This window comes from Polypterus senegalus, chromosome 4 (genome assembly GCF_016835505.1).
Source record: "Polypterus senegalus isolate Bchr_013 chromosome 4, ASM1683550v1, whole genome shotgun sequence".
Classification (NCBI taxonomy): Eukaryota; Metazoa; Chordata; class Cladistia; order Polypteriformes; family Polypteridae; genus Polypterus; species Polypterus senegalus.
Window position 1 is genome coordinate 249,275,358 of NC_053157.1, and position 27,880 is coordinate 249,303,237.

Here is a 27,880-nt window from a genome sequence, read left to right on the forward strand (position 1 = left end):
TTCACTCTGCCTATCTCTCCTCAGACTGACGATGGCTGAAGCCCACCTCGGTAGATTAAAGGATGAGTTCATCTGCACAATTTGTCTGGACTCCTTGAGTGACCCTGTCACTATCCCCTGTGGTCACAATTTCTGTCTGAAGTGCATCAGCGACTGTTGGGATCAGAGTCAAGAGTTCTTCTGTCCACAGTGTAGAGAGAAGTTCAGCACAAGGCCTGCTCTGCGAAGAAAGAATCTGCTGAATGAAGTCATCAAAAAATTAAAGAAGACGGCACTCAGTTCTCCTCCATCTAAGAATTATGCCAGCCGTGGAGATGTGGAGTGTGATGCCTGTACTGGGAAGAAGTTCAGAGCAGTGAAGTCCTGTCTAACCTGCTTGGCCTCTTTCTGTCAGACTCACCTGCAGCCTCACAATGAAGTAGTGGCCTGGAAGGGACACAAGCTGGTTGATCCTGATAGAAAGCTGAAGGAAAAGCTCTGTGTGAAACATCAGAAGAGTCTGGAGATGTTTTGCAGAACCGATGAGATATGCATCTGCATGATGTGTGGAATGACTGAACACACTAGTCATGAAAAGGTGGAGCTGAAGACGGAAAGAGAAGAAAAACAGGTAAGTGGGGTTTAATGTTTAATGAAAACCCAATACAAAAAGTTAAGTGATATGTAAATGTAGTTTGGCAGAGAAATCTATTCCTTCATGTTGTGGAGTCTCAGTTTACTTGTATAGGACAGCAGGGAGCTGGAGCCTTTCCTGGTGAGACAGGGTGGAAGACATGAAACAGTCCAGGATGAGATACACAGTGTGATCCATGGACAGTCGAGTGAGCTGAGTGTTCTCATTAAACTGAGCGGAGGTTCTTTATGCTCTGATCACTTGTGTCTCGAGTACCTCAGGCCTCTCTAAGAGACACGTTATACTCACATGTCGATTAATATTGGGATTAGGTCTAAAACTCTTATAATTTGCATAGAAGTGGCTTTGTAATAAAGATGTTCTCACTTTATTAAGTTATTAAATAATTCTGCACCTAATTAGTGATCCGATATAATTTAATTTTGTCAGCACCTTGATAATTACACAGTACAATTGTGATATGGACAGCATAAGAAATTTGACAAACAAGTGGAGATCATCAAGCCCATTTTTTTTTTTTTTTGTTAATAAGTATGCCTCCCAAAATCTCCTTCAGATTCTTCTTAAAGGTTATCAAGATTTCTCCTTAAACTCCATGTTTCAGTTGTTTGCTCCTTAGTCCCACAATTCTCAGTGTGAAGAAGAGCTTCCTAGCTTCAGTTTTAAATGCATGTCCCCTTAATTCCATTAATGTCTTTGAGAATGTAATTCACCCTTAAGAAAGAAGAATTCTACAGGTTCCCATTTATCAATGCCTTTCAGGATTTTAAATACCTGGATGATGTCCCCACACTGTCTCCTCTGCTCACACTAAACAGGTTTAGCTCTCTGAGTCTGTCACAGTTGACCATTGTCCTGAAGTCCTGGGATGCCCATGGCTGCTCTCCTCTGCTCAGCTTCATGTGCTGCTTTGTCTTACTTCTGTTTTGCTTGAATATCAGCACCTCAGAAGATTCAATCTTTTAACTGTTTGTACATTTAGGACAATTCCAGAGATGCCCCAAAGGTAAACATTTGGGGCCTCATGAATAAACGGTGTGTACACACAGAAATGTTGCGTAAGAACGTTCCCATGTTCAGATTGCGATGTATAAAACCCAAACTTGGCATAAAGCCATGCACATTTCCACGGTAGCTTCTTTCCCCACTGTGTGCCTTTTTTTTTTCTTTGTACCCTAATAAGCTTTCATAAGACACTCAGACAGTGGGCTACGACTTCCCTTTTCATGGCGACTTTAATATCTGACAACTTCTTTTTTATTTCGGACACTGTGCGACTTTGTGAACTTGAGCTTTCGAGTTTCTCCAACACTCTGTCACTCGATCAACTTCCTTTAGTTGTTTATACCTTTGTTTAAACCAACAAGTGGTTTGTTTTTCTTTGCCTCCACTTGGTATTCGCTGAAATTCTTCTGTTTTTCCTCGTACTTTTCCTCGTACTTTTGCTATTGCTTTTTCAATATTTTCCCCCGTGCTTTTTCTATTGTCTTTTCACAGAACACTGAGCTTAAGGGTGATTTATATTGATTTGCATATTCAAAGAGGCGTAATTCTAGGAGGAGTTGGGGCGGGACATAAGGCGTGTGCAAGAGCGTTACTTTTCACTCTGATCTGGAATTATCTAGCGGAAGAACGTGGAAGTTGGAGTACGCACAGATTCCTGCATCTGGATTTTTCTGTGCATAAGCACATTTCGGCTTTTGTGCTTACGTTATGTTATACTTCGAATTCTACACAAGGCGTTATACATGGTTTCGATCCTCTTCCACTTACAAATGATGGAGGCCACTGTGCTCATTGGGACCTTCAAAGCAGCAGAAATTTTTCTGTAACCTTCCCCAGATTTGTGCTTCGAGACAATCCTGTCTCGGAGGTATACAGACAATTCCTTTGACTTCATGCTTGGTTTGTGCTCTGACATGAACTGTCAACTGTGGGACCTTTTATAGACAGGTGTGTGCCTTTCCAAATCATGTCACATCAACTGAATTGACCACAGGTGGACTCCAATGAAGCTGCAGAAACATCTCAAGGATGATAAGGGAAACAGGATGCACCTGAGCTCAATTTGGAGCTTCATGGAAAAGGCTCTGAATACTTATGTACATGTGCTTTCTCGATTTCTTCATCTATACTAATAAAAGGCAAAGCCCTCAGTGACTGACTGACTCACTGACTGACTGACTGACTGACTCACTCACTCACTCACTGACTCATCACTAATTCTCCAACTTCCCGTGTAGGTAGAAGGCTGAAATTTGGCAGGCTCATTCCTTACATCTTACTTACAAAAGTTGGGCAGGTTTCATTTAGAAATTCTACGCGTAATGGTCATAACTGGAACCTATTTTTCTGCATATACTGTAATGGAGTTCAGCTGGATGGCCGTGGGGGACGGAGTATTGTGTGACATCATCATGCCTCCCACGTAATCATGTGAACTGATTGTGAGCGCAGGACGTACAAAACAAGGAAGGGCTCCAAAACGCGCTGAAGAAAACATGCATTATACAATTGAGAAGGCAGCGAAACAATAAGAAGCGCGCGAGTGAAGCATATTCATGAGTGCAGCTACTGCGGAAACATAGCACGGTGTAAACCGTAAGTTTAAATTAAGTTTATAGACACGCTCCCACTGCCGTTTCTCATGCGCAGTGAGGCATACAAGCATAATTATGACTGCACCTACTTCGGAAACAAAGCATGGTGTAAACCTAATTACCTACCTATTAAGGTAACTATGAACACAGAAAGGGCTACTCTTTGTGTGTTCTGTTACTAGACATTCATTCTAGAGCTCCTGCAAATGAAAGCATTTAAAATAAACATGAAGAGTAATCACAGAAGTAACTCTCAATGCTGTGCTAAGTAATGTTATCTATACTAATAAAAGGCAAAGCCTTCACTCACTCACTCACTCACTTATCACTAATTCTCCAACTTCCTGTGTAGCTAGAAGGCTGAAATTTGGCAGGCTCATTCCTTACAGCTTACTTACAAAAGTTAGGCAGGTTTCATTTAGAAATTCTACGCATAATGGTCATAACTGGAGCCTATTTTTCTGCATATGCTGTAATGGAGTTGAGTTCGATGGCTGTGGAGGGCAGAGTTTCGTGTGACATCATCACGCCTCCCACGTAATCACGTGAACTGACTGTCGACGCAATACGCAGAAAACAAGGAAGAGCTCCAAAAAGCGCTGATGAAAATATGCATTATACAATTGAGAAGGCAGCGAAACAATAAGAAGCGAGCGACTGAGACATACAACCATATTCATGAGTGCAGCTACTTCGGAAACAAAACAAAGTGTAAACCTAAAGTTTAAATTAAGTTCATAGACAGGCTGCCGCTGGCGTTTGTCATGCCCAAGGCTAACGTAGGATACAAGTTTAATGAGAGCACGCAGGGTATAAATGAGAGTTTTGATCACCTTTTAACTAAGTTAAAATTACTGGTGAAGGGCTGTGCACCAATACTCACAGAAAAATCCACAAGTTAATACACATGCTGTCTCTACAGTTTCTCCACACTCTGAATTCTCCAGGCACTACTTACAAAAGGTTACATTGACAATCATGTTATGTTATTTTTAAAATGTTTCCTTTTCTTAGCACAAGCACAGCTGAGAAGCTTCGATGCATGTACTCCATAACGCGTTAAAAACCAACGCATTTAATTACACTTTGCATTCCAAGCAAAAGGAAAGTTCTCTCAATGCATGATACTGCGGAAACAAAGCACGGCGTGAACCGTAACTTTGCATTAAGTTTATGGACACACTCCCGCTGCCGTTTGCCATGCCTACCACGAATGACGGTATTCGCGAGATACAAGTTTACTGAGAAGACACGAGGTATAAACGAGACTTTGGATCAGTTTGTAATGGAGGTAAAATTGCTGTAGCAATAAACTGAACGAAACGTTAATGTTTTACTTTTAATAACTTATAGACTACATTTAATTTTTTTCCCTTGCACTCAGTGAGCGAGGCCAATGGGTGATCAGTTATATATATATATATATATATATATATATATATATATATATATATATATATATGAATGACCTCCAAAGAGCGCGGAGACTTTGATTACGTCAACGTGTCTGCAAAAATACTATTAAAGTCAAGCAGCCTGCCTTGCACGTATACTCTTAACACTGCAGAGAACACAAAAGTAATTTTCTTTAATTGCTGTTGATGCCCTTAAGGCACATTACCAGAGGCAGAAATTTGGACGTTCATATTGAAAATGTGATTTCTATACCACAGCCGTCATGTTGCGCCTTTCAAAAGGGATCTTTTATATATATATATATATATATATATATATATATATATATATATATATATATATATATATATACCAGCAACACTCATAACAATGACAAAACAATTACATTAACAATCATGTTACGTTGTTTTTAAAATTTTTCCTTTTATTTTTCATTATTTCTTTAACACACTACTTCTCTGCTGAGAAGCGCGGGTATTCTGCTAGTTTTTAATAAATTTGCAAAAATCTCAAGTAAATTGTTTTCATGTTGTCATTTTGGGGTGCTGTGTGTAGAATTCTGAGGGAAAAAATGAATTTATGGCTGTAACATAAAAAATGTGGAAAATGTGATGCGCTGTGAATACTTTCAGGATGTGCTGTTTGTACTATTCTGAGTTTGATGTTACTTTTTGTTCATATATTAATGTATTTCTCTCTAAAGTACTGTGTATGATTTGTTTTTTGTATTAGTATATTTTTATTTCTTGATTAACCTTCATATTAATATCCAGCCCAGCTTATCCCTTAGTCTTATTAATATCACTGCCTGTTTCTCATTTTGAGTTTTTAAACCTCAACTTCTTAAGCTCCTTGTTAAAAGTCCACGACTAACTTCCTTGTTTGTCTTCCCTAAACAGCAGTGGATCCCATGCCATGGCTGCAGCTGCCATCTGCTGTAAAAATCACCCCAATGTCTCTTAGCGCTGTGTCCCTCCATCTTAAACCCAATTTGAACCTCATGTTAAACTCTCTGATCTCTCCAGTCCTCCCAGGAGTGTCTTGTGTCACAGACAGCACTTCTGAGAAGACCACCAGGTGTCTTCTCCTCCTAATCTTAGCTCCTCCATTTTCACTCTTTTCTTACACAACTGCCAGCCTGCTCTCACTTTTGTCACTTCCTGTGACGTTGACAATGACAACTGGATCTGCAACTCTCTGTAAAATAGCCAAGCCACATGCCCTCCAAGCCATAAAGCAGCCCACTGTGTGCGACTCGTTTGCTCTTCTTCTTGTTTGAACTCTGAGTTAGTTAACTTTCACTTGTGTTATTATTTATGTCTCTGATCTTCAGTTCTAATGTTTTCTTTAAGTATTTCTATTAGTGACTCCTTTGATTTCTTGTCAGATTTCTCTGAGCTCATTAAATTCCTCTTCAGATTTAACTTTTACTGAACTCCTCAGACTCACTCATGTCTTCTTGGCCTCAGTTATCTCACTTGACTCCATAAAATGACCAAACACTTGACAAAGTTCTCACAAGTCTCAACTCCACAATGGCCTTGTTGGTCCTACAATTGCAGTCCTTAGCCATCCGAGGTCTCCTGGGTTTGCAGGTTTCTTCAGTTTTTATGTGTGAAGCTCTGATATCCTGGTTGTCGATGTGATGTCCTCTCAATCTCAAGAACTGACTTGTACACCAGTGAGCCTTCAGACTGTCTCCTTTATTTGCAGCTCTCTCTTCAAGCACAAACTCCATCTTGAATTGAAGTGTTAAATTAAACCTTTATTTGAATGTTTTCATGATATTCATATTTGTTTAATTAAATCTCTGAATGTCACCTACTGTGTTAATATGAAGACAAGTGTGACAGAAACAGTAAGTTGTGTCATGGAATGTGAAACAAATGTGTTGTACAAATTTAATCACTCAAAATGACACCACAAGCTCAGAAAGTGGAACAGAATTCTGATGAGACCCCCGTGGGTCCTCTTGTGTGTCCAAACAGAAACAGCTGGGGGCGACACAGAGTGAAATTAGGAAAAGACTTGAAGACAAAGAGAAGAAACTGAAGGAGACGAGGAGGACAGCGGAGGAGATGAAGGTGAGTGGAATTAAGACAACACTTCATATCAAAGAGAGGAGTAAAACTAAAAGGGTTGTGAGAGTTTGTGGTGATGACGTGTGAGGACAGGGAGATGGAGAAGGAGAGAAGATGGTTTATTGTGTCCTTCATGGCGTTTCACTTCTGAAAGCATTTCATGTTTTAGTCATTAGGAATTCAGACAACAAGACCCTCATGTCCTCAGGTTTCTCATTCCTCTACTTAAAGGTGACTTCACTCCCCCTAACAATAACTCATGATGAAGGTTGGCACTAATGTTCTCAGTTGGATCAGTCGACACAACATTCCCTAATTGACTTTCTCTGTTCAATCTGATATGTCGCAGCTTTATTGGACTCCATAAGTGAAGGTGTTAGGCTGCTGGACTGAGTGCCAATAACGCACACCTCCACCTGTTTACATGCTGATCTGCTGAAATGGGCCGATTGCTGCCACTCACCTTCCTAAACTAATATAAGAACAGGCCAGTATCAGCCCAGTCCTGCTGTACATTCATCTATTGATATCATCAGCTCTAAACAGTCAACTGAAAATATACAGTATGTGTCAAAAAGACAGTTAAAAGGAAATTTCATAAAAGATAAAAAAAATAAACAATTAAAAAATAAAGACACAAAGATGAAAATGACAATGACATTCAACACACAATAACCACCATACATGTGAATAAAAATATAGAGAGTGAAATACACACCTCAGCCCTTCTAAAGTTCACACAACACTTCAGAGTTCAAGTTGTCTGACTATATAATGTGGAAATGAAAGAATCAGAAAATTAAAATGTAAAATGTTTTCCCAGTCAGTCCTGAGCCATTATAATAAAAGGACTCCAGTGAGCTCACCGAGTCTGCTAGTTGGGATTAAATTCAAGATTCACATCCCTGGAGACGATCGCTGACCCTCACCTATTTAGACAAGTCTTCAAAGATGGAGTTCCTTTTTACAGATGCTGCTCTGTTTAGCAAGTTTTCTTGTCTTTTTACTCAAATTGTTGTTCTCTTTCTCCTTTCATATAATTGTGTGATTTTTGCAAATTCCTATTACAACCAGTTGTCCAGCCGTCAGGTGTTCCGCGCTGTCAAATGCTTGTCTGTTCCTCAAACAGGATGTATGGACTATCTTTATACCCACACAAGTAGACCAGACAAACAAGCAGCAAACACCAAACTTTTTATAAGTAGTGAAGATACAATTTACCCTTTCATATTTTGGACACACATCCACACATTTTAATGCACATTTGACTGGCACACTGTCCAAAGTTAATGCCTGTCTCATGCCCAGTTCTTCCAGGATCAATTTATAAGAACATTCTCATCGGCAGAACAAGAAATCTTCACACACATTTTTGTGCTTGGACAGACTGAACTTTTACAATCTGATTTATTTAGCACAGCCTTCCATTATAAAGCCCAGCACCATCTGGTGTATTATAATAATAAACACAGCAGAATCAGACAACTGGAGTGTGCCCTTCTGGTCAAAGAAATTGGGTGGAGTATAACTTGTTACTCAATATGGTGCAGTCCAGTAAAAGCATAGAATTGACAGTCAAGGATGAACAAGTGACTGTATGTGAGCCCTCCTCACATTAGTGAAACATGAAGTCCTTCATCTAAACCCATACTGACTGCTCACTGGCACTCCTCACCTAGATTTGTGCTGTTCAATCTTTTCCTGATAATTCCTTTCATTAATTTATTTGTGACACATATTAAGCTTACATTAGTGTCCTCCCAGTTAAAATATAACTCATCTCGACTTCTTCCCACACGAACATTTCAGATGTGTATTAAACTTTCTCATCTTCCTAATCTCACGTGGACTGGTGTGGCACAGATAGAGGTCCTGAGGTAACCACTACACGCAGCTCTTAAATATGTCCTTCTGAACTGGCCGTCTGTCCCACCTATATTGTTTATTTTGTGACATCTGGACAAGCTTGATAATGACACCTGGATCCTCCACTACTCTGGAGGCCATTCATAGATGTTGTGGTGGTGGGCTGGGGGCTGTGCCCAGTCACGACACCTGGACGGACCAGAAGAGGGACTGTGCCTTTCCAGGATCACAAGAGTGCAGCCTCCCTGCCTAGTTTGGGGGCCACGGGGTTTGAGCATGGAAGCTGAACTCTGTAAGGGCCCATGGCCACCGCCAGGGGGCACCCAGATGATTGTGGAGCCTCGGATGTTAGCACTTCCACCACACCTGGAGGTACTGATGGAAGGAATACTGAGGACACCCGGAGTGCTTCTGGTTGCTAATGCAGCACCAGGAAGTGCCACAGTAAGTCCATCGGAAAGCACCTGGAGTACGTCCAGGTAAGAATAAATAACGGCCGCCTCCCTCTAGTCGACAGCTGCAGTTGGGAAAACGAAGACAGACAGAGCTCGGTGGAGAGGAATGGAGGCGATGAAGGACCATTGGAGGGCCCTTGAAGAGGTTGTGTGGTGCAGGGGCACTGTGTGCTGTGTGGACTGTATGTAAACAAACGTGTGCTTTTTGTAGACGTTCAGGTGTCTGTCTGTCTGTGTCTGGGGCTGGCTTCCACAACGTTTTCTACTTGTGTACTCAGAAGACATCACAGCATGTGTGACTTTTGTATCTGGAGCAAAAATTCATCTCAATTTCAAAAATAACTGAATCCCTGACTATGACTACTTTTAGGAATCTTCATCCCTACCTACTGTCTCAGAGATATCAGAGTCACCCTGCAGCTCTGCACGGTCCTGAAAACAGCTGAACACCTCAAGCTTTGGAGTTGATGATCCTGGACAGTGTGCACCTCCTACCCTACACTTACATCTAACTGTGTCCTAATTGCACACTAACCCTCATACCAATGACACCTGTGTGAGCCATACAAGTATGAGTCATAGTGACAATGGCAGTTAGTTAAAGGAAATAAAAATACAGCAACCTAATATATAAAGACTCACAACTCTGAGAAATACAATTGAAAAAAGCTGATGAAGGTTAATAAGAAAACAGTTCATAAAATTGAATGAAATCAGAAACCCCTTGATCAACATCTGGACACTCATGTTTAATATATTTATTTCACAGGTTTGACAAGATGACATATCTCACCCCAGAACACAACTATCACGTGCTAGACTCTGGTTCAAATATATATACAATCTAGACAAGAACAGGGAATTCAGCCCAACAAAGCTCGCCAGTCCTATCCACTTAATTCTTCTTATTAAAACATCAAGTCGAGTTTTGAAAGTCCCTTAAGTCCTACTGTCTACCACACTACTTGGTCTCTTATTCCAAGTGTTGTGGTTTTATGTGTAAAGAAAAATTTCCTAATATTTGTATGAAATTTCCCTTTAACAAGTTTCCAACTGTGTCCCCATGTTCTTGATGAACTCATTTTAAAATAACAGTCTCGATCCACTGGACTAATTCCCTTCATAACACTTCAGTGAGGTTTCCTCTTAAACTTCTTTTGCTTAAACTGTAAAGGCTCAGCTCTTTTAATCTTTCCTCATAACTCATCCCCTGTAGCCCTGAATCAGCCTAGTCGCTCTTCTCTGGACCTTCTCTTATGCTGTTATGTCCTTCTTGTAGCCTGGAGACCAAAACTGCACACATGACTCCAGATGAGGCCTCACCAGTGTGTTATAAAGCTTGAGCAGAACCTCCTGTGACTTGTACTCCACACATCATGGCGCTATATAACCTGGCATTCTGTTAGCCTTCTTAATGGCTTCTGAACACTGTCTGGAAGTCAATAGCTTCCAGTCCACTATGACTCCTAAATCCTTCTCCTAAGGTAGACTCTCGATTTTCTGACTGCCCATTGTGTATTCAAACCTAATATTTTTACTTCCTATGTGTAATACTTTACATTTACTGACAATAAATTTCATCTGCCACAAATCTGCCCAAGCCTGTATGCTATCCAAGTCCTTCTGTAATGATATAACGGATTGCAAATTATCTGCTAATCCACCTATCTTGGTATCATCTGCAAACTTAACCAGCTTGTTCTTTATATTCCTATCTAAATCATTTATATATATTAAAAATAGCAGCGGCCCCTGCACAGCCCCCTGCTGGTCACCACTCTTAACATCGGCCAGTTCTGATGAGGTCCCTCACACCATCACCCTCTCCTTCCTGTGTCTGAGCCAATTCTGCACCCATCTAATAACATCACCCTGAACTGCCACTTCTTTTAATTTGATGCCAAAGAAATCTCTTAGGGTCTTCTTACACTTCATTTGCTCTATTCCTCTCTAACTGTTTTTAACCTCCCTAATATCCTTCTTACTGATTGCCCTCATGTTCTCATAAGCCTTTTAGAGCTTTTAGTTTTATACACCTTATTTGTCTATTTTTTGCTTTGCAGCTTCTTTTTGAACTCTTTATTAAGTCACTTTGGAGTTTTTTTTTTAATTTCCTATTAATTCCAAATTTTGGTCTTTATCTGTCCTGTATTACATGTAAAGCATTTTTAAACCTGTTCCACTGCTCCTTGACTATCTCCATAAAGCTAATCCAGGTTTATCCTCCTTAGACTGTTCAAAATTCGCCCTATCAAAGTTAAACTGGAGAGTTTTAATCTTTGCACAATAACAATATTTTAATTTCACACAATTACCTTACAACAGACCAGCTTTTCTCAACAATTCCCATTCTTCATCATCTTCTTCTTCTTTATCTTTTCCCATCTCATTCTCCACTCCCAGTTAACATTGTCCTACTCCACTCTCAAACCAAGAATGACCAGGTGAGGCTCTTTTTAAAGACCACCATGTGTAATAGTACCAGGGTCCTCACATGACAATAGTACTGTCCCCTAGTAGCTTGTGCCCATGGCTCTTACAGATCCTACAGAACCGCTTATTAGGACTGCATATTCCATACAGACCTGCGAGTGCCTTATGAAGATACTTCCACCCAGAGTACCAGTGGAATACTAGGTGGGGAATACTCCTGCCACCTTTCTAATAATTCAAATTCTCCTCTAAAACATTAAAATACTAATAAAAGTGTCTTGTGACTGTTTTTTTAGTTAGGTGACTCATTTCAATATTTTACTCCTATCTAAACAGCTTTCTGTGGAAAGAGTGATGGGAGAACATGAGAAGAGCTTCACTGATCTGATTCACTGCATTGAAGAAGCCCACGGAAAATTGACCAAGAAGATCAAAGAACAAGAAAAGAGAGAAATGGAGAAGGCGGAAGGAGTCATGGAGCAACTGAAGAAGGAGATTGAGGAGCTGAAGAGGAGAGAAGCTGAGCTGAAGGAGCTTTCAAAGACCAAGGACCACATCCACTTTCTGCAGGTGAGAGCGACACTTCACAGGGAGTCTGATTAGACTGGGGTGTGTGGGACCTGAGGAGTTTTACAAATGGCAAGAACAGGCCATTCAGTCCAATTTCATATTTGACTAATTTTTTAAGTTTATGCAAAAGTATGAAAGCTTAGCCGTTATCTACATGACAGGGAGGTAAATCTACACTTGTTTGTTTGAGGAAACAAGTTTGTATCAAATTTATTTTTAGTAAGAGTCATTTTAAATTACACCACCTGACTAAAGAAGACACCAAATCCTTCATATCTTTAAACCCTTCTGTCATGTCACCTCCTCATGTCTCTGTCCTTTCACTGATGACATTCAAGTCCTTCAGCATTTCTTCACAGCTCAAACTCCACAGTCCAGTCTGGTCTCTCTTCTTCTTCTCGACTTTCTGTTGTACTGTTTTCTCATTTCTCTAACACACAATATTCCTGATGTGGTCCCACAAGTGTGTTCTACAGGGCAGATTACAGAACTGTGATGAGCGCACAAAAGGCTCTCAAGTCTTTCTGACAAGTCACACACTTTCTAGTAGCAGACCTTCTATTGTAAGATTATACTGAATAGTGTGTGTAAGTCTTTGGATTTAATGTTATGGACAAATTTCCCCCCGGAGAAAAATAAACTTCTTTTTGAAAGTCAAGGCACATGACATTTTTTGGTCCATTATAATGAAACAGTCAGTCCTTCTCCAACCCGCTATATCCTAACACAGGGGTCTGCTGGAGTCAATCCCAGCCATCACAGGGTGCAAGGCAGGAACAAACCCCAGGCAGGGTGTAGGCACACCACAGGGCACACACTAGGGACAATTTAGGATGGCCAATGCACCTAACCTGCATGTCTTTGGACTATAGGAGGAAACCAGAGCACCCAGAGGAAGCCCACGCAGACACAGGGAGAACATGCAAACTCCATGCAGGGAGGACCCGGGAAGCAAACCCGGGTCTCCTAACTGCAAGGCAGCAGCACTACCACTACGCCACTGCGACTCCCAATATTGAAACATTCTGCCATAAATAACCAATGAATGAATGAAAAGTAATGACTCTATCTAAACCCAAGATGAATGTCCACCAACTAATGTTAAGTGAAGTGGAGGTCCTTATAATTAATGTTTCATTTTATTTCTCCTTGTTCCCTCTTCTCTTCTGATGCAGACTTTCTCATCTCGCTGTGTCCTTCCTGCTCATGGAGACTCGCTCAACTTCACTGTCACTGCTGACTTTTCTTCTGAGGACCTGCTAAAGGAGCTGTCAGGTCTGAAAAAGAGAATGGAAAAGATCAGCAAGTGGGACATCATGACAAGGACTCCACCAGGTACTTTGACTCTTCATGTTTTGTTAAAGCCTTTAGAAGGACCAGAGTGACAATTACACGGACAGTGAGATGCATAAAGAAGGCCTACTCTTTTACATTTATCTCTAAGACTTTACTGTTAAGAATTTTTATGTAATGTCTCTTACAGTGACTAGCTGAGTGATATCATACTCTCATATAAATATTAGATTTCTAATTAGCATTGTGAAGCTCCCGTTTTTCAATTAAGAGTTAATGGTACAATGGTACGGCTATCTATTTTGATCGTGTTGTAGATTTATGAACCTCTGTGCACCAGACATGCTAGCCCTCACATTCCTCTTTCTTTGTACTTCTTGTTTCTTCTGTTCCTTGGACATTGCTGCCCTCTGGTGGACATTGGATGACATTCTGCCCTGGCAAAGGCTTCAGACTTCAGACATTTCATTGCTTTATATATAGAGAGATACTTTTTCTCTTTTCTCCCTTAAACATTGCTTCTTCATTTCACATTGTGAGTCTTTTCAAGTTCATTGCATGACGACCAACATAAAATAAGGAACAGAAAGTTGTGTTAAACTGGCAGGGCCTGCTTGGTGTACAAATGAAATGTTGCGAACAGTAACAACATAAATGAAATTGAATTGGGATCAACTTCAGTGCTCTGTAATATCATGAAACCTGAATGAGCTTCTGCTGTCTTCTCTGTCCTTTACATTTTGTCACATGGGCTCCTCATTAAAAGTTCACGTTAATCCATTTTCCGCCATGCTTCCCCAGGCTCATGTGTTTTCTAAGTGTGGTGTTGTATACTCAGACTCATTACACTCACTGACATTAAAGAGAGTTTCACACAGCGAGAGCATTTCTTCATATATTTTGGTGAAAAGATAAGCAAATGAGAGGAGTGCATTAGAACCCTGACCACTTCAGGACCACCTGAACACTCCACTGAGTGCACATAACAAGTTCACAGGTGAAACACATTAACAGACTTTATAAATTATAAACTATATAATGTCTACATATCATGATACTGTGTGTTTAAACAAATCTGTACGCTAAAGCAGTTCAGCACTGATGAACATAAATGGAGCCTAACAATGTCTGTCCATGACCAGAACTGCTGAGCTGTGGCCAACTGACAACACAGGAGAGGAAAACAGAAAGTGAGGTGACGAGGGTTAACATGTCAGACATGTGTGCGCCCAACTGCACCGGCACTGTTTACTACCTGGAAGAAAGTCTGAGATCCAATGGTAGATTGGACTGGGCAGGCTGAACTCGGTCAGTTTCTTATCTCAAAGCTCTGAGATGTTGGTGTCTAAAGCAGAGGTCAAGTCCACAATCGAGACCCTCACATCTGTCCTGCTGATCAAGGTGTTGGTAAATAAAATTCAGACTCAGAGTCACTGCATCATTAACACACTGGTGGGCTCTGTGTGCAGACTTGATCCACATGTTTTGTTGTTTTATTTTAACTGCATTATATTTGTAATTAGTGTTTAAGAATTTAACACTATAAAGTTCTATCTTAAGTAGAGCTGTCAGCATTAATGTGTTAACAGTTGAGCTTATTTTAAAAGCCATCCATTTTTTTCCAACCCGCTAAATCCGAAAACAGGGTCACGGGAGTCTACTGGAGCCAATCCCAGCCAACACAGGCCACGAACCAATCCCAGGCAGGGTGCCAACCCACTGCAGGACACACACAAACACACCCCCAGGCATATTTACAATTGCCAATCCACCTAAACCTGCATGTCATTGGACTGTGGGAGAAAACCCATGCAGACACGGGGAGAACATGCAAACTCCACGCAGGGAGGACCCGGGAAGCGAACCCAAGTCTCCTAACTGCGAGGCAGCAGTGCTACCACTGCCCCACCATGCCGCCTTGATCCGTTAATATAACACAATGTTATCAAACAATTCCTGAATTTATCGTCTCATTCCGTCTCTGGTCACTCCTTTCTCATCTGATCTGCACTGATCTGCACTGATCTGCTCTCATCTCATCTCATCTCATCTCATGCAGTCTGCTGAACTGAACTTTACCTTATATGCTATATACAAATGTTTTATCCCATACATATCACTGTCAGCAGCATTGCACTTCTCAATTCAGGCGAGATTAAGTTTTTAATGTAACAATAGAACACACACCTGTGATTCTTCTCGGCAGAAACTTTAATTTTAAAACTAACATTTTAGACATCTTTCTGTGTAAAATCAAAGTAAGATACGCACACGACAATGAAGTGCTGGCCATGTTAACATCTGCAGAGTTCAATAAACTAATCTGGCTGGAGAAACTACTGGAACTGTGCGGGTGAGTTATGAGCTGCCAAATGTCTGCTTATGGATTGTTGTGTTGTTGTTTTTGAAATGATTGAAGTGATGATAAAGTGTCTCTTTATTAAGCTAACTATGAACACAGAAAGGGCAGCTCTTTGTGTGTTCTGTTACTAGACATTCATTCTAGAGCTCCTGCAAATGAAAGCATTTAAAATAAACATGGCGAGTAATCACAGAAGTAACTGTCAATGCTGTGCTAAGTAAAGTTATTTATTTCATAAAACAGAAACAAACTATTAAAGAATACAAACAAGCAAAACTATTAGATTACAACCTGACAATAGGATGTTGTTGCTCAGGTGGTTTGTTATTTCATTTCAAAATCAGTCTTTGATGCTCCTGTTCGATGATGAATTGTGCAGCTGCCTTTTTTTCTCTTTTATATTGTGCACAAAAATAGATCTACTCTGGAATCTGAAAATGTGAACAAACTTGTGTGCCTTAGCAACTGCTTAAGAAGGTTAAATAATGATGACAGTAGCCTTGAGCATTGTTACAGACATGTCCAAAATGCTGTTGGTTGTTAGAAATAAGTTTGAAAATGAATGGAATTTCTGAAATCATCTGAGAATTATTTACAGAACATCACAATACTGATATTATTATATTTATACTTGACCTGATGATGACGTTTATAGGATATAATGATAAACAGTAATCACTTTAGATTAAGGGTCCATAATTATGCTGTATGTACCATTGGATTTACCTGCATAATTACAGAGTAACTGGGTATTATTACATTGTACTTACTGTATAATACTGTACAGTGTAACATTATAAGTACTAAATTGTAATTGTTATTTCATATATAAATTATAGCATATAAATTGTGGAATGACAATTACAATTATGTGCTTAACCACAGCATTGAGCAGTAAGGGCAGGTAAAAACACAGAGTTACTCTGTAATTATACAGGTAGTTATGGTAAAATACAGCATAATTTTGGACACCTGATCTAAAGTGATACCAATTAACCTTGTGAAATATGCACCGAAACATGTGACTAATCACAATTAGTTTCATAAATAAAGTTTGATTGAACACAATTAAAAATATTAATCTATTGGCAGCCCTAATCTTAACATTCTCCATTCTTCTCTTTTCTTTGTATTTTCAGGTCGTGAAGCTCCAATCTTCACCCTACAGCCTCTTGAACCTCAAAGCAGAGAGGACTTTTTACAGTGTGAGTCTGTCAATTCATGGTGTTTATCATCATTTCATTTTTAATATCTCAGGCCAGGCTTATGATATGAAAGTGTAGCCAGCAGAAAGCATTATGTGGGTGTGGTGGGACTGATGAGCTGAAAGTGACGGGGGTCCTGAGACTGGTGCATTATGGGATACTAACATTCAGGACAGGGAAGCACCAAAGCAGTTTGTTAGACTTAAGTCTCTTAAGTGTCAAGTGGACTCATGGGAAATATAAATGAAATCTTGCTAACTATGATATATCCACGTCTAACAGTAGTCTGACCTTCAGTGTCTTTTGTCATTTTTCTATTGTCTTATTTTTTTTTATTTGCACTTCCTGTTGTTTTCTCTTTCTGTATTCCAGTGTCCACTTTCTGATGCTTTTCTACTTCAGTCACTCCCTTATAAAACTGATAACAATAATCCATGTATACACATGGCATTAAATGAAAGAAACTCAGTGTGCTTCACATAAAAAACACAATGTCCACCACCATTAACATATACATATACAGCATATGGATATACAGACACAGCGACAAGCATTGGTCTAAAAAAGAATCACAAATTTATGTGAAATAAGTGAAACCTCACAAAAGTACTCAGCATCTGCCATTCTTTTCTCCTTAGAGTAGAAACTTTGTTATTTATTCATGACTTAACACACTGTAGGAATTAAACCAAAAGAAGATGGCATGGAAAATTTTGTGGAAGGCATTAGATGTTAAAAGAAATCATTGAATAAGAATCAGTCCACTTTGAGAATCACAGGGGTCTTCAGTCACTCACAAAGCTTTGCTGAGTCGTTGTGTGCATCACACTGGACATGGATAAGACAAGAGGAGGAAAGGAAGAAGGTCACAGCCCAGTATGGTCAAGGTAAAGACCTCCAAGATCAAAGTACAGCAGCTTCAAGAAGCTCCATCAATCACTTACTGAATGAAAGTGGGCTCCGTGGTAGAAGACCCCACTTCTGAAAGACAGACTATAAAATAAAATAAATAACTGACTAGAGTTTTCTTAAACACATGTTGACAAGCCACAGTGCTGGAGAAGGAACTTTGGACTGATGAAACTAAACGAGAGCTTTACAGTAAGTCACAGCAGCTCTGTGTCCACAAAAAACAAAATTAGTGTTCAAAGAAAAAACAAGAAACATGGAGGAGGCTCATTAATGTTAGGGGGCTGTTGTGCTGAATCTGTGCAGGGCACAATAAAATGAAAAGATCATCAAGACATTCTGGAGCAAACGTCACAAAGCTCTGTCTGAAGTGTGGATCATGGATCCTCCAAACCATTCCTACTTATAAACAAAGGCTAACACCAGCTTAACCAGTACAGAAATCGATTAGTTCATGGACTGATGAATCAGGTGAAGCATTACAAGACTGTCTGGACTGGACAGATTGGGATTTTTAAAACATTCATGAGCTGACTGACACTGTGACATCTTATATCAGCTTCTGTGAAGAGGTTTGCATTCCCAACAAATCTATTATGATTTATAAAAATACAAATCTGCGGTTCACCAAAGATCTAAGGAATCTCCGTCAGGTGAAAGAAAAAGCCCCTAAAACTGGTGATAAGCATAACTAGAGACTGGCCAGGAATCGGCTAAACAATGCAATCAGAATTGCTGAATGGAAACACAGAAATAAACTGGAGCTTTAGTGTAGAGCATACAGTCACTTCTCTGTGTTGAGAAACCTTCAGTCTGTTGCTAATTCCTAAAGGTCATCTCCTAATGCTCACTCAGACTCCTCATCCCTCCATGACAAACTTCACAAGTTCTGTGGCAGATTTGACCAACAATCTGCTGAGTCCTTTCATCCTCTCGGCTCCTTCAGGTCTGAGGTGATTTTATCAGCAGCTACTTCTTCACAAAGCCTCTCACCTCGTCTCCCTTTTTTTATTTTAATAATGTTATCGGTCCGTACAAATAGGTCAATTTTTAGTAAAAACAGGATTGAAAACAAGTTGACCCCCACCCCTGAGAGAGAGAGAGCATGGCCAAAGGAGTAAAAAGGAAGGATTGTAAATATACCTAAATTGATGAGTTTAATAGGGCAATAGAGATGAATGGAGAAGAAAAAGAAATGCAGAGATAATTGCTTACTCTGTGCTTTAAGAGCTTATTTTAAAATATTATTGATTAGATCCTGCCAGGTTTTGAAAAAATTCTGTACAAATCCTCTAACTGAATATTTGATTTTTTCCAATTTCAAATAGTATAAAACATCAGTTTCCCACTGACTTAAAAGAGGAGAGTTAGGATTCTTCCAGTTTAGCAAAATAAGTCTGCGTGCCAGAAGTGTAGTGAATGCAATCACAGTTTGTTTGTCCTTCTCCACTTTAAACACATCTGGAAGAACCCCAAACACAGCTGTTAATGGGACAGGAGAGATTGTGACACCAAGATTGTCTGAAAGGCACTTAAAAATTTTGGTCCAAAATTATGTTAATTTGGTGCAGGCCCAAAACATGTCACCCAGTGAGGCTGGGACTTGACTGCAGTGTTGGCAGGTTGGATCTTGTTCTGGAAACATTTTGGAGAGTTTTAGGCGAGACGGATGTGCTCAATATATAATTTTGAGTTGAATAATTATATGCTTTGTGCATTTGGAGCTCGAGTGAATTGTCTGCATTGCTACTTTCCACTCCTTTTTTGATATATTGATTAAGAAATCTTTTTCCCAGTGTCCTCTTGGATCTTTGAAAGGGAGGGACTGAAAAATAATTTTATATATTGCAGAGATGGTGTCTAAGTCCTCGAAAATTGAGCAATATTTTTTCCGGCATGGACGAGGGTGCAAGATGAGGAAAATCAGGCAGGTTCTGTTTAACAAAGTTCCTAATTTGAAGATAGTGAAAGAAATGTGTAGCTGGAATGTTAAATTTGGAATTTAATTGTTCATTGGATGCAAAGATGTTGTCTATTTAAAGATCTCTAAGCAATATAATCCCAAATCTTTTCCAGATATTAAAAACTGCATATGTTTGCGAAGGTTAAAATAGGTGGTTCACTTGCAGAGGTGCCACAGATAAAAGATTCTCCATCTTAAAATCCTTTCCACATTGGTTCCATATTCTAAGTGAGTGAAGCACAATTGGGTTATTAGTATATTGGTGATAACTTGCATTTATTGGGGCACAAGGCAGGGAATATAAAGAAATATTGCAGGATTTTACTTCTATTGTGGACCAAGCCTGTGTATGTTCATCTATTTGCGTCCAGGTTTTTATAGCTTGTATGTTTGCTGCCCAGTAATAAAACAGAAAGTTAGGTAGGACCATACCGCCTTCTGCCTTTTGTCTTTGTAGGGTTGCTCTTTGGATACGTGGATGTTTTGAGTTCCAAATAAATCAGATTATTGTTGAATCTAATTGCTTAAAAAATAATTTTTTGATGTATTTTGGAATGGTTTGAAATAAAAAAATGGGGGAGCGAAGTTGTGAAAAAAAGAAAACAAGAATAAAAAAATATGAAAAAAACATCTGTTGAAACCAAAACAAATTAACTTAAACTACATTCTGATACTAGAACAATAAATATAGAGTTAGATATATGTTGATAACAGTTGAGTAGGTATAATAAAATATGCATCTACATTTCAAAAAAATGTTGGGGGCAATTAAAATCTGTTATGAAAACTCGAGTCGCAAATACTTAAAGTTTGAGAAACGCTACCCTAGTGGTTCAATGGCGATTGCAAATAGAAGTGGTGACAAGGGGCATCCTTGTCTGGTACCACATTGTAGTTTAAAGTAGTCTGAACAAATGTTGTTAATACAAACTGAAGCTTCTGGATTGGTATACAGTAGTTTGATCCATGCACAAATGTTCAGGCCAAACCCAAATTTCTCTAATATAGTGAAATGGTATTTCCACTCAATCATGTCAAATGCTTTATCTGCTCTCAATGATAATACTATTTCTGGGGTGTTTGACTTTGTTGGTGAGTATATTACATTAAACAGGTGTCGAAGATTTGAAGATAAGTGTTGGCCCTTGATAAATCCAGTTTGATCTTGTGATATTACTGAAGGCAGCACTTTCTTCATCCTTCTACCTATGATTTTTGAGAGTATCTTAACATCATTATTCAGAAGTGAAATCGGTCTGTATGATGCACATTGTAATATGTCCCTATTTTGTTTAGGAAAGACAGTGATTAATGCTTGGCAAAAACTTTGAGGTAGAATTTGATTGTCTCTAGCTTCTGTAAATGTTGCTAATAAGAGGAGAACTAGCTGAGTGGAGAATTTCTTATAAAATTCTGCAGGGTAGTCATCAGGGTCTTCTGCTTTCCCACTCTGAAGTGACTTTATAGCATTTAGTAATTCTGATAGTGCCAGAGGTTTATCAAGTTCCTCCGCACTAAAAGTATCTATTTGTTGTATCTGTAATGTATCCAGAAATGCATTAGATTGTGTGTTGTCTTCTTTAAACTCAGTAGAATATAAGGATTTATAATAGTCTAGAAATGTGTGCATTATATTTTTATGGTCAATGATTTCATCTCTGTTTGTGTTGGTGATTAATGGGATTGCATTGCGAACTTCTTGCTTGTGGATATGTTGAGCTAAAAGCTTATTAGCTTTCTTTCCATGTTCATAGTGATGATGTCTGGATTTATAAATTAGTTGTTCAGTTTCTTTAGTTGTCAAGAGGTTGATTTTTGAATGCAGAGTCTGCCTTTTCCTATGTAGAGCCTCGCTTGGAAGCCTGGCATGTTCTTCATCTATTCTAGTAATTTTGCTTTTTAGCTCTGATACTTTCTTTGTTTCTAATTTATTCCTGTGGGAGAGATATAAAATAATCTGTCCTCTTAAAAAGGCCTTAAGAGTTTCCCAGAGTATTCCTGCAGAAACCTCTGAGGATGTATTTGTCTCTAGGAACAAACTGATTTGTTCGGATATAAATTCTGTACAGTTCTCTTCTGCTAATAGATGTGGGTTGAGACGCCATCTGCGAGGTGAGTGTGTGGGGCATAGTGACTTTAGCTCCAAGATCAGAGGGGCATGGTCGGAAATAACAGTAGCATCCTACTTGCAAGATTTAACTGAAGGCAAGAAATTATTATCTATAAAGAAATAATCAATTCTTGAGTAGCAATGATGTACTGGTGAGTAGAAAGAATATGTTCTTGAGTGTGGGTTTAGAAACCTTCAGGGGTCTGATAAGTTGTAATCAGTTACAAACTGTGTAATTGTCTTTGCAGTGTTAGATGTCATCCCCCCTGTGACAGTAGACCAATCTAAGAGTGGATTTAAAACACAATTAAAGTCCCCAGCCATTATAAGTTTATGACTGTTCACATTGGGAATGGATGCAAATTAGGTGCATAAACATTTATCAAAATCACTTTACAATTAAATAAGTTGCCCATGACCATCACACATCTTCCTTCAGGATCAGATACTACATCTGATGCTACAAATGATACTGTTCTATGTATGCGAATTCTCACAACTCTAGTTTTCTTTGTAAAGCTAGAATGGAACATTTGACAGTCCAGTCCTTTTGCAGCCGGAAATGATCCTTGCTTAGTAAGTGGGTCTCCTGTAAAAATTCTATTTTAGCGTTTAAACCTGTTAGGTGAGAGAATACTTTCTTTCTCTTTAATTCGTGATTCAGGCCTTTAACATTCTAAACTGTCCTATCATGGAGACATTGATTCTGAATTTTTGATGTAATTTTATAGTCTTAACTGGAAGTAACACAGTATTAAAGGATAGATAAGATATAGCCTGCTCTCTTTCTCTCCCCCTTTATCTCCTATAAACCATTTTGCCTCCCCATGTGAAGATGGACCCCACTTCACAAAGTCACGGTTCTCTGTCATACTCAGAGACAGAGCACGTTCAAAGCAAAACAAAACCCCATGCAGTGGCGTTTCAGGATTAAAAAGTAGAGATATCTATGGCCAATATAGTCTAAATATTACATGCCTAAAATATCATCATTAACAAACTATAAGCATAAAATATATAATCTTCAGCAATCTGAAAGTATTAAGATAATAAACCCAGGGAATGGTGTTAAAAAGTGGTCCAGGATAAGCATTGTAAATCCTAATGCAATAATAACAATAACAATAAACCAAGTGTATGATTTTAAACAGTCTCCTTTAAGGTAGTAAAAAAAAGAATTAAAAAAAAAAGTTAATTTCTTCCACACACACACGTCTATAACTGTAATTGAAACATAAACAAAAAGCATCCAAGTAGAGAAAAGGATATATAATTATAATACCCGTATCATTACGAGTGGATCAGACAGCAGGTGATATCTTCTTGCCATGCCATGGCAGGATGCAACTCACTATTGTGTTTCAGATTAGTGTCAGGATCATCTTTCTTAATTTCTTTTCTGCTTCCTCCTTGCTGGAGAAGACGTATTATTGGCCTTGAACATCCACTTTCAGTTTGGCAGAATACAAGAGGCTGTATTAGATATATTGGCTTGCCGTAACTGCTGTTTAATGTTGTAAAAGCCTGCACGTTTAGCAGCTGTTGCGGGAGAGAAATCAGGGAAAATACGAATGTGGTTATTTTCAATTATAATCTCTTGCTTGTGTCTGAGGAGTGCCATCACGCCTAGCTTACATAGTAATCTCTCAAAGTGGATAAAAAAAGACCTAGGTTTAAAGGTATTTGATCTGTGTATGTGAAATGTTGCTGCTATCACGGTATCAGATTTAAAGTCCTCTCCCATTTTTTTAGAGAATAGTTCAACTGCGAATTACACTGGGTTTGGACTTTCACGATTCTCAGGTAGACCTTCGATTCTAATATTATTCATTCTGCTACCATCATCGAGTTTTGTAGCAGCTGTTGCTCTTCCATCAGTGGTGGATGCTAGATTTTCGTCTGTTTCAATTCGAGTCGTGAATGTCTGCTTAACATCCTTCAGCTGATCTGCAAATGTGCTCAGTTTAGATGCGTTTTCCTGAATATGCTCCTCAATTTTTTCCAGCATACATTTAAAGGCTGCCTCATAGTGATTATAGGTGTTTATGCATTCCTCCGAGTCTTTATTATCCTACCACAGCTCTTGCAGCTCCTGCCGCAGCTTCTCACTTGCCTTCTCGACAATGTTCTCTCTTATCCTGTTTATCTTGAGCATACTATTTCTTTTTTTCTTTATATCATTCTTTATCTCTTGCTTGAGCTCAGCGATCATCACCTTCAGTTCGAACAGATTATTTTTGATTTCGTGCACCGTAGTTGAAGCGTCGAGCTCTATTACAGCCAATGTTCCCGTCTCGCGAGGAGTAGGTGAAAGCGAGGGCTGCAAGGCCTTTTCCAGTTTCAAATGATCTTCTCCAATTAGTGAGCTATCGTGACATGCGTCACTTGCACATTCCTCCCCATTTTGCTCTTAACTGGAGACGATGCAGCAGACCGTGGTCCTGAGGAGTCTCGGCTTTCGCCCGTCTCTGAAAGGCTGTACCTTGAGCTTGAACTTGGACTTGTTGGTCTGCACTTTTGATGTAGCTTTAGTTTTCTTTTCCATTTCTTTCTGAGCCCGTTTCTTGCCGACCATATTTATATATGCTCGCATATACTGTTGATCCCTTGGGTTGGATAAATTCAGGCTATCTCAAAATAATAAGGAAATAATATAAAAAATAACACCGTTGCTAACAGAGCTCTGCTTCAGACGTCCATCTCTCACAACGGACGAGACCAATCTATGAAGGAATACGACGACTTCAGGAAGTTCTTTGCAACACAGAAGTGTAAGAAGTCAGCCAGCCCTGACTCTGTCTCACCAGACACAATCAAACCTGTGCAGGCCGCTCGCTCCTCTCTTCACAGACATCTTTAACTCGTCTCTTGCTCAGTTTACTCGACCTGATTGCTTTATATCTTCTGTTGCTGTTCCTAAAAGTGAAATGTGAAAAGTGAATAAGCTATCTCACTGATCACAGGCCTATTGCTCTTACATCAGTTTTAATGTAAATATTTGAATGGTTTCTTCAAAGCCATTTGAAGTCTGTGACTGCTACTGATCTCGAACCTCTTCAGATTGCATATCGAGCTCACAGATCTGTGGACGACGACATCAACATGGGCCTTCACTTTGTGTGGAGCACCAGGACCGTAAAGGAACTTCTGCCAGAATCCTGTTTGTAGACGTCAGCTCAGCTTCTAACACCATTGTGCCTGCTCTGTTGATAACTAAACTTCTACACACTGAACTGAATTTGTGAATGGATTTACAGATTTCGGATTAACCTGAAACAATATGTTTGTGTGGACTCCCACCTCTCAGACTGTCTCTATATCAGCACAGGTGCCCCTCGAGGCTGTGGACGGCCCCCCTACTTTACTCCTTGTACCCCAATGGCTGCAGGTCCACTGATCCTTCAGTTAAATCATTAAGTTCAATGATGACACCACCATTATTGGTCTAATTACTAATGGCAATGAAACACCTTCTAGAAAAGAGGGGACTCGTCTTGTGTCTTGGTGATCTTCAACACCCTGCTGCTCAAGCTTTCACAAACAGCAGTCACAACCTCTAACACTATAAATGAATGATTCAGCAGTTAATATGGTGGACTCCTTCAAAGTTCTGAGCACAACAGTCACAAACACTCTCAGCTGGGACATGAACACCACCACATCACTAAGAAGGCACAGCGGCAAATGAACTTCTTATGACAGATACAGAAATTTAATATTTCACAGCCAATCCTCGTTCAGTTTCACAAAGCCGTAATTGAAAGTGTAATCACATTCTCCATTGGTGTCTGGTTTGGCTCACCAATGGCACACTCCATAAATAAATGAGAGCGTGTGGTGAGGTCTGCTGTGCTCTTCATCTGTTCAGACCTGTAGACATCTCGTGTCACTAACCGTGTCATAAAGACCACCATGGACTCATCTCAGCAGCTCATCACTTCTTCACACAAACTCCCAAACGCTTCAGTCAATTCAAACTCAAACTAACAGACACCTCCAGAGTTTCTTTGCCAGAACAACAGCCTCTCCCAGCAGTGACTTAGCCGTCTTCTGTGTGTGTTCATGTGGTCTGTCAGAGACTGTGTGTGTGTGAACAGTGTGAGGGCATGTGTGTGTGTGACACGGGAATACACACTAGACACTCACAGTCTCACCAGCTCATCACTGTCAGCACATCTCCTTTATAATTGGATTATTCTACCACTTGGTTTGAAGTTTGTCTTTTTAACTTCAGCTATTTCTGTTATTTGTCTGTGATGTTGTGTTTCATTATAAGGAGCTCCAAATCTACCAAGTCAGATTCCTGCACATTAGGTACAGTGATCCTTCGCTATATCGCATGTTGACTTTCGTGGCTTCACTCCATCACAGATATTATATGTAAGCATATCTAAATATATATCATGGATTTTTTGCTGGTTCGCGGATTTCTGCGGACAATGGGTCTTTTCATTTATGGTATATGCTTCCTCAGTTGGTTTGCACAGTTGATTTCATACAAGGGACACTATTGGCAGATGGCTGAGAAGCTACCCAATCAGAGCACATATTATGTATTAAATAAAACTCCTCAATGATATACGATATGCTTCCTGCACGATGCTTCGCATACTTAAAAGCCCGAACAGCACATATTGATTTTTGATTGTTTGCTTTTCTCTCTCTGTCTCTGACATTCTCTGCTCCTGACGCGCACTCCTTTCAAGAGGAAGACATATTTGCATTCTTTTAACTGTCATCTCTGTCTTGTAAAGGAGCACAGTTTAAACTTTTGAAAAAGAGATAAATGTTTGTTTGCAGTGTTTTAAAGTCCCTGTTTCTACAACCTCCTGTGTTTCTGTGCAAATCTGTGACTCAAGTGTGACAATAGAAAAACAACAATATAAATGTATGGTTTTTACTTCGCAGATTTTCACCTTTTGCGGGGGGTTCTGGAAAGCAACCCCCACGATCGAGGAGCGATCACTGTACTGGAGAAAAAAAGGGATTTGGATTTGGATTTATTATGATTCTAGAAGTTTATTTTAAATCCAAACAGATTCTATCCAATTAGATGAGCTCTTTACTATTAGTGTCTCATCAGTGCAGCTCCTTATTGGTTCTTGTTAATTGTCTGTGTTGTGCTCCGCCTCCAGTCCCGTTACACACTCCCAGATTTCCTCATTTGTTTTCTTTTCTCTCCTTTCAGACTTCTGTCCCCTCACACTGGACATCAACACGGCACACAGAGACCTCTGTCTGTCCGAAGGGAACAAGAAGGTGACACGTGAGGGCACAAAAGACAAATATCCTGATCATCCTGACAGATTTGACTGCTGGGAACAAGTTCTCTGCAGAGAGGCTCTGACTGGGACTCGCTGTTACTGGGAGGTGGAGTGCAGTGGAGACTTCATGGTGTTTGGAGTCGCATATAAAGGACTGAGCAGGAAAGGACTGGGCGTGGAATGCGGCCTTGGATACAACGACAGGTCCTGGAGTTTGCTGCAGTATCCTTCCCAGTACTTTGTGTATCACAATAACAAGGAGACTGAAATCATCGCCCCCTACAGCCCCAGAATAGGTGTGTATCTGGACTGGCCTGCTGGCTCTCTGTCATTTTATAGCGTCTCACACACAATGACCCTCCTGCACACCTTCTACTCCTCCTTCACTGAGCCCCTCTATCCAGGGTTTTATCTTGGTAATAACTCCAGTGCAACAATCAGCCATCTGACACCAGGTGACCGCTGACCAGTACCCTCCACCGGTCACTTGATGTCCCCACAAGCGCAGGTCCTCTTTGTGTTTGTAGTTCGGGGTGAAATAAATTTTACAGGTTGGGTGGGTTGGTGGGGCTGCACCTCTGTGACTGAATTTGTGGGTGAGAATGCGGGGCGAGTGCGGCTGTCAGGGTCTCCATTATTATTGGGTTTGAGTAGCCAATCAGGTGTGTGTGTCATAATGAGGGTGGTGACACCTCAGACCTACAAATACCAGTCTGACC

General features: G+C 39.8%; 2 protein-coding genes across 3 annotated transcripts in view; one reads left to right on the plus strand and one right to left on the minus strand.

Annotated features, from left to right (window-relative positions):
- On the plus strand, positions 1–27,849 carry LOC120528438 (tripartite motif-containing protein 16-like). The gene is made up of 6 exons (XM_039752592.1): positions 1–610; positions 6,639–6,734; positions 11,822–12,055; positions 13,231–13,390; positions 16,850–16,915; positions 27,086–27,849. The coding sequence occupies exons 1-6, from the start codon at positions 32–34 to the stop codon at positions 27,625–27,627; spliced, it is 1,677 nt and encodes a 558-aa protein (XP_039608526.1). The 5' UTR covers positions 1–31; the 3' UTR covers positions 27,628–27,849.
- Positions 1–27,880, minus strand: part of LOC120528441 (zinc finger protein 260-like) — a 413,573-nt gene that overhangs the window by 78,975 nt on the left and 306,718 nt on the right. The window lies entirely within an intron of this gene.